This window comes from Scyliorhinus canicula, chromosome 15 (assembly GCF_902713615.1).
Source record: "Scyliorhinus canicula chromosome 15, sScyCan1.1, whole genome shotgun sequence".
NCBI classification, from domain to species: Eukaryota; Metazoa; Chordata; class Chondrichthyes; order Carcharhiniformes; family Scyliorhinidae; genus Scyliorhinus; species Scyliorhinus canicula.
This window is the reverse complement of record NC_052160.1, coordinates 119,288,697-119,301,090: the sequence shown is the minus strand read 5'-3', so window position 1 is coordinate 119,301,090 and position 12,394 is coordinate 119,288,697. Positions and strand designations below refer to the sequence as shown.

General features: G+C 42.8%; 1 protein-coding gene across 4 annotated transcripts in view; it reads left to right on the top strand.

Moving 5' to 3' along the window:
* celsr2 (cadherin, EGF LAG seven-pass G-type receptor 2) overlaps positions 1 to 12,394 on the top strand; it is a 363,231-nt gene that overhangs the window by 297,739 nt on the left and 53,098 nt on the right. For all 4 annotated transcript variants that reach the window (XM_038819553.1, XM_038819551.1, XM_038819549.1 and 1 more), the window contains exons 11-14: positions 2,430 to 2,543; positions 4,123 to 4,297; positions 7,747 to 7,888; positions 8,829 to 8,949. In XM_038819553.1, the coding sequence (XP_038675481.1) occupies positions 2,430 to 2,543; positions 4,123 to 4,297; positions 7,747 to 7,888; positions 8,829 to 8,949 (552 nt within the window). The remainder of the gene's footprint in view (positions 1 to 2,429; positions 2,544 to 4,122; positions 4,298 to 7,746; positions 7,889 to 8,828; positions 8,950 to 12,394) is intronic.

Below are 12,394 nucleotides of genomic sequence, written 5' to 3'. Positions count from 1 at the left end.
CACATTGAGTATTCATATCTCCATACACTACCACTTTTTCTTTTCACTTCTTCGTCTAGTCTATTCCTCCACCATCCCCTTCTATTACCTCTACTGGCCATTACTCATCCTCTGCTAATGACATTTCTGTTTTTTTTGTCCAAGTCTGTTGACGTTGCTATTGTTGCCATCACTGCTTGTCAGTCTGTTACAAAGCTTCAGCTTCAATTCTTTACAATTCCTCAGCCTGGAAGCTGGGTTAAAATTATTTCCTCAATGTAAAAAGGTCCCTCCTTCAATCGTCTAAATCCAATGAACCTTTTATTAACCTATCAAGTCTGGGAAGTTTAAGGAGTTGATGTTGAAAGTCACCTTTATCCAAAAGAGCCCAGAAAATGATGGTGGACCAGGTAAAAGTAACTTAAAGACCCTACTCAATCCATAGGCTTCATTTGGATGCCCTTACTTTACATCATTTAACCCAATGTCCCCCCCTCCGCACTGCAACCCCACATATATACATGCATGCATGCACACACTTTACTTCACCTCTGCTACTTGAAAGTCTCCATCTAGATGTATTTCTCTGCACGTATATAACTTCTTTGATTGAATGCCTTCCAAATGAAGGTGAGAGTTTTGTAGTACTACAGTTGACTTTGAATAGGGAGAAGCTTTGAGTTAGGAAAATTAACAGAATTCAGAGATGATCTTTGAAACTTGGGCCATTGTGACCATTCCTTGTTTGCCCTTCTGTTATTGTAACACAGGAACAAAGTATAAGGAACAGTCTCATTTAAACAGCTCTTTTCACCGCTTGTTGGTCAATGATTACTGTGCAAGTCAAAAGGGTGGATTGCTTCAGACCAATATTTTATCACTTAGGTAGATACCATGCTGAGTTATAAGCCACAAAAGACATCAATGGCAAACTGATGCTGAGTTGGAAAATGCTATGTAATGTTACATTAGAAGAAGTGATTATGAGCAAGAATAAATGTATGAAAACTCTTAAACATTGCAAATCTAGACTTCTGGAATCAGCTTTTCGCATTAGTTGTCAAGCAATGAAAATACACAGAGGACTCAGCTTATTGCCATTATTAATTGCCATAACAAAACATGAGAAGCTCAGCCATATCTGCCAATCTATCAGCAATATCTTCCTATGGCAATTGCATTGTTAAGCCAATTACATTGTTACAGGGCGGGGGGGGTTGATCACCATTAGTTCAGCTATGAGTGGACACAGAAGAACCAGTTGGGTGTGCGGGAACAGAAAGAGCCCGTCACTCTGCTGAACCTATTCTGAGAATAAACTTCCTGAAGGTAAAATGCAAGTTTCGGACCTATTCATTCCATGTACAACTATTGGAATTAACAACATCATCCTTCCCTCCTGATGGAATTGGCAAAATCAGCAAAATGTCTCCTTCTCTGTTACAATGCTGTGTCAACAATCTAACAATCAGAAACATTTCTAAACTTCCAACAGAAAAGGAACCTCTAAATATTTGCCGTCATTCCTAAGACAGAGTATGGATGTTTCTGAGTGACAGAAAATATCCTTTGGTGTGGAGGAATATTTTAGGACTTTTCTTTGAGCTAGTGAATCTTGTGCTCATCAAAGGCTAGAACTGTGAAATAAAATATTTGTGAACATTTCAAGCCCGTATGACACTTCTTCAGAGTCTGCCGAGGATGTCTTCAGGTACCACATAGAACAGGATCTCGGCTCTGGAGAAGAGGCCTACGGACTCGAGAGACTAACTCTGTTTCTCTCTGCACAGATACTGCCAGATCTGTTGAGTTTGTCAAACATTTTCTGTTTTTATTTCAGATTACCAGCATCCACAGTATTTTGTTTTTAACAAGACATTTGTCCTGGCCTCAACATCCAATACTTAGAAATCAGGCATGGAATGAGTTAAAATTCCCTCTCGGCTCTGCCAACTTCAGAAGAGTATCTGCAATCCCAAAGTTCTGAATTGGTCATTAATTTATTTGCTTGTTTTTCATTTTCACATACCAGTCATGCCTGTGACACCTCTGAGTGACATTTCAATTTAATGCACTGTCAGCCCCGTGTCTGCTCAGGACCAGTTAGACAGAGCTTCATTCCATATTGCATAGTGTCCTAATAGTCATCATACAGAGAAAAACCTTGCCATGTTTTATAATGCATATCCTAATGTGAGCTAATATAAAGCAGAACAAATTCATAAATGTCTGACCCGATCCATTTGAACAGCTTCACTACATGCTTTGGATTTTGTGAATTGCTCTTTGATTTTAAGGTGAACCATGCTAACCTCTCTTTTCATTGGCATCACAGAATATAAGATCATTTTTAGCTATCAACCAATCTATTTATCAGTTTCTCTTTATTTTTTACAATATGATTCTTGTGATCATTTGCCCACTGATTTCTGGCTCCTTCTGCATCACAGACAATGGTGGAAATTGGTAATGAACTACATGGGCTGAAACTGAAAACAATCAGTGTTGGTGGAATATCCGGGAGTGATGGCAGTGTTCTTCATGGGTTCCGAGGATGTATACAGGTAAAACACAGAGCAGAATGTGAACTAATACTATACTGCTGATCTTATCGATGGTTTTCAATGCTATAAGCTTGCAGATATTTGTTTCCTTGGATACCCTACATGGTGGCATAGTCGTTAGCACTGCTACCTCACAGCACCAGGAACCTGTGTTCAATTCCCACCTTGAGTGACTGTGCAGAGTTTGCACTTTCTCCCTGTGTCTGCTTGGGTTTCCTCTGGGTGCTTTGCTTTACTCCCACAGCCCATAGATGTGCAGGTTAGGTGGATTGGTCATGATAAAATGTCCCTTAGTGTCCAGGAATGTACAGGTTAGGTGAGGGGATAGGGTGAGGTAGGGTGTTCTTTCAGATTGTTGGTGTGGACTTGGTGCACGAAATGGCATTTGTCTGCACTGTAAGGATTCTATGTTCTATGTAAACAAATATCTTATGCTACTACAGTCACATTAATTTTTCGAAATGTTCAATGGGTTTCTCTTCCCATAATATCTCAACTGGATGACTCTATCATGTAGTGTAGTACAGAGCCATGGAAACCAAGAAGATTTTGGATTCAATCCTTGCTCGATGTTGCGTTTGTTGAGGTAAGACAAGGTGACAATTGACCAACAGTGTCCTCTGCAACCTTAGGCATAGGAAGTCCAGGATTCTTGATATTGTTGCTGTCTGGTAAATCCTTACTGGAGATGCACATGGAAATATGTTCAGGCTTCTTTATGTTGTCCCTGTGGTTGAATAACAGACTGATATTTACTATTCAGTTTCAGACTTTGTAAATTCACACCAAGGAGTCAATTCTAAAGGGAGCACAGGTCTGAGAGCAGTCTAGAGCATTCATTCTCTAGAGAGATTGTGGGATCAGTGAATTTTCCCTCCAGGTTCTCTGCTAATCACCAGTGTTACTTGGCAATTGTTTCATGTCAGGCACACAGGTATACAGTTGAGTAAGAACTGCTCCTCTTACCTTGCAAGCTGAGACAGTGGCCGGAATGTTACAGCCGTTGTGATTCTCTTTTCCCACCGGTAGCGCACCTCCGCCTGAGCTCTTCCCGGCAGCGCGGTGTGGCTTCAATGGGAAATCCCATTGACAAGTGGTGGGAGTGAAGAATTCCGCCACCAGCAAATGACGCACCGCCGAGAAATGCGCGGCTGGGGTACCGGAGAATTCCTCCCATTGTGATTCTGTAACCTGCCAGAACAAAAGGAATATTGCCCAGTTTACAGCTGGTGAGTTTGACTACCTGTAAGAAATAAAGCCAGGCCCTCTGGCTGTGAGATCAGTGGCCCACACCTGGTGCTCCCACAATGTTGTAAAGGGCATCTCTTGATTCCTTAGGAATTGTCTGGCTTACAAAGCTAGAGCATTCCCTTTAACAGCTGGTTTTCATTGTCAAAATTACAGTTCAGGGCTGGGACTGAAAGAAAACCCAGCTGACATTTCGATTCGATTGCAAGTGGGAGAAAAAAAAAAGCGATCATAATACTTTTGTGCAGCGAGTGATATGGAACAGATGCAGATGCAAACAAATGTAGTTGTTTCTGTGAGCCACTATAAAACGTACAACTCCTTCCCTCAGGGGGTGCGAATTGGTGAGACGCCATCCACAGCAGTGGCATTGAAAGTAAACCAAGCCAAGACGGTGAACGTGGATCAGGGCTGCAGCATTCCTGATCCCTGTGACTCCAGCCCGTGTCCTGCAAACAGCTACTGCAGCGACGACTGGGATAGCTACTCTTGCAGCTGTGACCCAGGTAAAGATTTACACCACTTCAGTAATGGGGTCAGCCAAAAGTTCAGCGTTTTATAGCCTGTGTGATTCTCGTAAAACTCAAAGGCAGGCTCATGGGATTCAACGTAGTGATTTTCTAGGCTTCACATCCCAAAGATCATCCACTATAATCTCGAGATTTGTTACCATAAAAACTGTTAAAAGTATGGGTATCATTATGCTGTCATATTACTATTCCGAATAATGTATAAAGTGAGATACTCACACAAATTAGCCAGTGTTGAATTTCAGTCAATGACTGACTTTAGCTGAGTGATGTTCTGTGGAAATCCAAGTGCACAGTGTTGTTAACGTTGGTGCTTGCTGACTGGCAACCTGCGTAAATTCCAACGTATAGAGTGATATTCTGTTAACTACTTTAATGATTTAAAGAAGAAAGACACACCAGCACTAAGTATTATGAATGTTAAGTACTCCCTTCATGCTTTTTCATAAATCAATTTTCTCTGCTAAAATAGCACCTAAAATGGGACATAGATGTTACAAGCTGGCTAGGTTGACCTACGCAGTGAGAATGATGCCTAAAGTAAAGTAAGATAACATGTGTCAATAGGAAGCTGTTTGCAAGATCTTAGATTTGATGAGGCCCTACAAACTTGCAGGGATTCTTCAAGGGGATAACTAGAGAATGAGGCTGATTTGGTAAACCGTTGGGGATGGTCCGGGGGCTCACGGAACTTTCAAAAAACAGTTGGCACAGTTCCTAATGCCTAGACCTAAGGACTAAGGGTCATGAAATATATGATAAATTTATCTCTCATGGTCAATGCAACAGACTGAAAAATGCTGTGATGTGAGACTGGAAACATTGCACACACATACAGTTGTATCCAAGGTTTGATTAATGAAAGTATAACATTAACTTGGAACTTGGAACTTTAATTAAGATAAAACTAGAAGCTGGAAAGCTCCATTGGCATTGCTTGTCCATGGCCACTTATAACGTGACTTCAAGGCAAGTGGATACAACTCATGCCCTTGATTGATGGGCTGGATTCTCCGATTTTGAGGCTATATCCTGATGCCGGCGTGAAACGGTGGCGTTTTACGACCGGATATTAGATGCAAAACGGCCACTGATCCTCCGTTTGGTTGGGGGCTAGCAGCCAAGCAGCGTAGAGCTCCAGCTGTGATACAGCCCAGAGAATTGCCGGGACTGTGGCTGCGCATGCGCATGGCGCCGGCCACGCATAGACCCGGCCTGCAAAGTAGTGCCCCCCCATTGGCCGGCTCGTGAGCCCTGGACCACCCCCCAACAGTGCCCCCAACCCCAGACAAAGTCCAATCTGCCTGCAGATCGGCCCTCCCCAGACTGTGGCGGCGTTGGACTGAGTCCGCAGCTGTCACGCCGAGTTCCCGACAGATAAGACCATGAGAGACCAACGCTGTCGGGACCTCAGTTGGTCGGGGGCAGAGCATCGGTGGGTGGGCCTCAGGCAACATCCTGAGGTCGTCGATAGGGCAATGCCGCTTTGGAGGGGTGGAGCATCGCGAAAGCAGCGCCGCCCCCTATTTCGGCGGAAACGGGTATTCTCTGGCCGATCGGCGAACGCGATTTTTGCGTCGGCGACTGGAGAATCCCACCCGAAATTTCTGTGTAGTGTCCTATCTTACCATTTAGATTAAACTATTACCAGGCTACTTGGGAAAAGTTGCAAAAATGAAAAAGGAGATTTGAAAGATGCTGAAAGCAGCTACCAGTGCAATGTCCCCCCATTCAGGCCTGATCTATACATCGAGCAGATCCATGTGTGCTGTTTAATTTTTCACAATAAATATAATTTTTTGCATTCCTATGAAATTTCTGATGTATAAAATGCGTTATCTTGAGTATCCAGTCCCTTGCTGTTCAACATTGGATGTAGATCTAAAGATAAACATCTGCACCATGAGTTGTATGACCATCCCTAGTACCTGGATTGAAATGCATGTCAACTGAAATCATTTAGGTTCACTGTCTGACTATCCATTCCTTTATTTTTACTATCAGTCAAGCAATAGTGTCATAGACTAGCACTCAGCCACCTCTTCATATTTAAATCTTGCTTCTTTGTTATTGTGCATTAGAATCTATGGAAATAATACTAGAATTAAAAGGTTATACCTGCCAGAATAGGATGAATTGGCTTGGATCTCTCTTTTCATGGAAGCAAAAGGTTGAGGGGTGTAACCTAATTTAAAATGACGAAAGGCATGGATAGAGTAGAAACTGAGGACGGAATCTTGTTAAGGAGTCAGGGTCTCACTTGCCAGCTGCATCTTTTCAGGAAGACCTCCCAAAACACACGCCAATGGCAATGGCAAGACCAAGACCTCATGGATGGAAGCCTCACAAACTGGGAGCTGCCGGCCAGCCAGAGGCACCACTAGAGAGGCTCAGGCAGCTACTGAAAGGGCAGGCACCAGAGTCCCAGGATAGTAGAGTGATCCAGGCCACTGCTAAGTAATGTGCTGGGGGCACTTTCGCAGGGTAGGGGTCATGAGAACGGGGGGGGGGGGGGGGGCAGGGGGGTTGGAAGCAGGGGCAGAGAGAAGTCCCCACCCCCACTTTCCCAGTGTCCAGTTGTTCAATCAAGAGGTGACATGTTGCTAGCACAGATTTACCTGTCGTGCACACTGCAAGGCGACGGGCCCACCCACAGCTGACTTAATACCACTGGTGGTGGGATGAAACCCTTAAGTGGTCATTAATTAGCCACTTAAGAGTTTTCATTGGCGGTGGGGTTGGAAAGTCAACCATGGGCCTTCCAGCCCCAAACTTACTGCTGGTGGGTGGCAGGATTCCAAAACCTCACCATCCCATCAAAGTAAATGCCCTTCTTGCCTCCAAGCCAGAAAGTGCATTTTCTCTTTTGGGGACGAGCAAATCTCAGGGTTGTGAATATAAGTAAGTCATCATGAAATCAACAGGGAATTATCCAACGAGTGGTGAGAATGTAGGACATGCTACCATAAGGAGGAATTGAAATGAATAATATAGATGCATTTAAGGGAAGGCTAGATAAGCTTAAAAGGGAGCAGGGAATAGAATGTTATACTGATATCAAAGAAGAAGCATGGGAGAGGCACAAGTTAAATATAAATGCTGGCATGAACTGGTTGAACGACCAGTTCATGTGAAGTATAGTCTCAGTTTTTGGGCCAAAATCAAGCCCAAGAACAGATGCAATGCCTCCTCTTGTCAGCTTGGATGGAGTATGTCCCTCTTGTGGGGACTCTTAATTGAATTCAGTGTAAATTTGAATTTTTTGGAGTGAGTAAGGAGAGGTATTAAGGGCTTTCCCTGTCCACTCTGCACATTGGCTTTGTAACTTTAAGAAAGGAATAAAATAAAAAATATACATATTCTTTGTAATTCTACAGTTTTTTAAGTAAACAAAGTAGTCACGGGAAATCTTCAATTGTTCCTAGGTTACTATGGTGAGGAATGTAAGGATGTATGCTCGCTAAACCCTTGTGAACATCTGTCCGTGTGCACCCGCAAGCCCAGTTCTTCACATGGCTACACTTGTGATTGCTCAGTGAATTATTTTGGACAGTACTGTGAGACCAAGTAAGTAGAATCTGAGCTAAGTGATTCTCAAAGCTGAACTCTTAAGGTGTTTGTTTAAAACGGATGTTTATTGGGGAATTATACCAACCAACATTTCGAATTTACGAATTCCTACAAACCTTTTAAACTGGTGGGTGGACTCATGATAAACTGTCACAATGGTATTAGAATGCTTCTCAAGTCTACAATGTCATCGGAAGTTGCAGGAAAAAGTTGAAAAAGTCCCAAAGTATTTTCCAATGGCCTGCTTAGTAACGTGGAAATAACTGCCGCGCCACATTTCTGTTTCACCCCGCCGGTCAGTGGGATGCTCCGTTACGCCGGCCGGTCAATGGGGTTTCCCATTTTGGGGCTGCCCCACGCCGTTGGGAAACACCCGGGCTGCGGCAAAACGGAGCATCCCGCCAGCCCAAGATCATTGATACGCCACCCCAAATTATTTCATTTTGTGTTTGATCCCCATTTTTGTAATTTTAAGACCTTCTATGTCATGCTGCCAAATATCCACATCCTACCATTCAGTGACTCAAGAAAGGGAGCAGATCAACTCTTTCTGGTTGTTTATCAATTTTGGTCTCTACCTGGCTCGTATGTGAGGGAGTCATTCAGTGGAAATTGAAGACACAGCTTAATATGACAAACAAAGTAACAGTTTCAGGCAGGCGAAGACCTTCGGTCCATCCAGATCACCTAGCCACAGCATTTCATCTTGATTAATCCCGAATCTCAGGGAGTTGATTCATGGATGCAAATCTATTTAACTTTCTGCTGTGTGGTATACACCTGAGCTACTCTGGTAGTTACAAAGAAAATATAATTTTTCCCCACACTCACTAATGGGATTATTTACTAATGTGAGATACTGGTATTGTTTTTTCACTGTCATCTGATAACAGTCTGAACATTTGACTATTCACTGATTTGTATCTTCCACATGTAGGATTGATCAGCCTTGTCCCAAAGGATGGTGGGGGAATCCTATCTGTGGGCCCTGTAACTGTGATACAAGCAACGGATTTGATGCTGACTGTAACAAGACCTCAGGAGAATGCAGGTGCAAGGTGAAGAATGAGGTCTAAGATGTTAAAGTCTGACAGTCCAACATTCGTGATTTCATTTCACTCAACCATTTGCTGCAAACTAAATTTTCCTCATTACTTATAGCACAGGGTTTGTGTTCAATAATATTTACCTTCAGTGAGAAGAATAATATATTGGGTAGGACTCAAACTTTTAAAATTTATAGTAAACTTTCAATTTCCTATTGGTTCCCAGACCAAATGTTTACCCAATATTGAGCTGTACATCTGAAACTGTCTTCTTTTTTGGGATAGATACTGTACTGGGCTTGTCAATTCACTAGATCTGGAGGTATAAGAATCGTGGTAGTGATGTGTTTGATCCACAGTATGCAAATCTAATGATGACATTCGGAGAAAGGAAAAGCGAAAGAAATGGCCACATGTCGACTGTGGCCGGAATTTTCCAGCCGTTCCCGCTTGCGGGATCTTCTTGTCGCGCTGACTCCGATCCCCACCGTGGGTTTCCCACTGGCGATGGGATGCATAGAACGGGAAACGACATTGAAGGCGGTGGGATCAGAAGATCCTGCTTCCAGCCAATGGTGGGCCACATCCACTGCCGCGAAACACGCCATGGGAGGGCGGGGAAAATCAGACCCCATGTTTTTGTGAATCCAGCTGGTCTGATACCCACAGCAAGCAATTTTGCATCAGAGGTGGGGGGGCCAAACAGACCCGTAGGCCCTTATTTTCATATATAAAGGCCACCACCTCCAACAATACAGCATCGTCTCAGCAATTAATAGGGTGCCCGAGCAGACCCCAACCTTTGTTAGAATGCTAGGTGAACACCCCAAATAATTTTACAATTTGTAAAACTGTGAGGAAAGGATACTTCACCCCAGGACTGATGACTCTGACCAATATGTTCAAATAAACTTTAATTCAAACACAGAGTTAACCACATTAACATCAGAGAAAATAGCTTCACAATTATCAGTTAAACAGTTCTAGAATAAAAGGAAAAGCTTGAACTTAACCATATACACCTGCTGCAAATCCAATTAAGCCACCCAAAACAGTCCAAATGTCACATGTAAGTAAAATTAACACAACAGGTTTACTTGGGGTCTTCTATGTAGATACTTTTAGAGAGAGGCCCTTTAAAGGCCAGATCCAGTACATTTCTGTTTTGTTAGACTCAAATCTTTCTTAAAAAATGTTTCCAATTAAGTGGCAATCCACCTCCCTACGCATCTTTGGGTTGTGGGGGTGAGCCCCACGCAGATATGGGGAGAATATGCAAACTCCACACAGACAGTGACCCAGGACTGGGATAGAGCCTGGGTCCTCAACACCATGAGGCAGCAGTGTTAACCACTGCACCACCATGCCACTCGTCAGAGTCAACTCTTATGGCAAACTGCTGTTCAACTTGAAATATTCTGGCAAACTGCAAAACTACAGACAGACCTGGCTCTTCCTGTTAATTATATCATCTAGATCCCACTAAGATGTCACATGACCTGCCTAGCTAGGACAAAATGCAGTCCCTCAAATTATCTTTACCCCAAGGAACCATCCACAATATAAACAATGTTTCATTCGCACTTTATCTGTAACCAAGTAGGTGATTGGAATGAATGATTACCTAACTCTTCTATGATACTTTAATTACAGCTTTAGTAGGGACGCAGCCTGGGTACCTTAACCTTGATCCTTTAATAATATTATTGCAATAGATATATTCCTTAACCCAGGATATTAAAACATCACTACAACTGAAATAAAAAATAATATATATGACAATTTCACACATTCATTACACAATGCACAACATAAGGTCCAAGTGCGGGGTTTGAAACCATAACCATCTCACTCAAAGTAAAAAGCCAGAGTTGGCACTTGAGATTCAGATATTCTGAAGATAAAAGAGTGAAGTTGGAACTGTTTTTTATTCTCTTGGAGCGGATTCCTCTGACCGTGGAAATTTTGGGATTGCATTACTGGTCATCACAAACCTGCATATCAGTATAGTTTGTACAGTAGAATTTTAGTAAAGGTGTTTTGAAACGAAGGATCAAAACTATTTGTTCATTATGGTCCATGGCATGGTAACCGGGGTTTACCCCAAATGTGTGTTGGGAAATCCCCCGCCCCTCACCCACAGAGGTTTCCAAGTAACGTTTGCACAGCAATGCCTGTGAAGTGTTACATTCCTATGGAAACTCACACCCCCACAGGACTCTTTCCCCACCACTCCCATGAGAACCTCCCTTCCCGATTCCTTTCGGCACAGTTTGGGAATAATGATGTTTGAAGTTTAACACCTGAAATTTATTCTAAATTTATTGTTTGGCTGTGACAGTGCAGTGCCCAGTGTTACAAGTCACTGAACCTTCTTGGAATGGATAGTCGAGGTGTCAGGATCAGTCCAAAAATCAGTCCAAGACTGGAGACGTATTGCAACAGACCAAATAAGACCAACAAAGTTTAGGAGACCTCTCAACAGGTGTTTGTCAACCACTTGTAGAAAAAAAAATCATTTAAAAAAATGAGAGGGATGATAGAATCATAGGATCCCTTCAGTGCAGAAGAAAACCATTTGGCCCATTGAGTCTGCATCATCCTCTGAAAGAGCACACCATCAAGGTCCACTACCCCACCCTATCCAGGACCACCATCCAGGTCCACTCCCACGCCCTAGCCCCATAACCAAACCTAACCTACACATCTTTGGACACTAATGGGCAATTTTAACATGGCCAATCTACCTAACCTGCACAACTTTGGACTGTAGAAGGAAACCGGAGCACCCGGAGGAAACCCACGCAGACACGTGGGGAACGTGCAAACTCCGCACACACAGTCACCCGAGGCCAGAATTGAACCCGGGTCCCTGGCACTGTGAGGCAGCAGTGCTAACCATTATGCCCCCATGTCGAAGAACATTGGATATTTTTTAATGCTTATGGTAAACTGTTCCAGTCGCTTCTTTAATTTTTATCGCCATGTTGGACCACCTATTTGATCCTCAGGAAATGTAGTTAAATGCACGTCACCAATAACATTAATTGAGTAGAGCTTTGATAAATCACTGAAGAAATTTTTTTTACTTTGAGAGTATGCCCCGTGAATGGTAATTACCTATCTCTCAATCGTTGCAAAAACTTGATTCCCACTCCATTGTCTAGCGAGTGAAATGAAGGCAATAAGTATAGACATATATAAAAAATATATTTGTATATATATTTCGCATAGTAAGATATTTCAAGGCATTTCACAATGTTATCAACAAAATCTAACATCAGACCGCATCAGATTGTTAGGATTGGTAACCTAAGCTTGGTCAAGGAAGTAGGTTTCAAGGAGCATTTTAAAGGAGAAAAAAGAGGTTGAGTGATTTCGGAAGGAAATTTAGAGCCTGGGGCCTTGATAGCTGAAAGGTACCCGCTGAATTATCCACAGTTCCACTAAGTGGTAG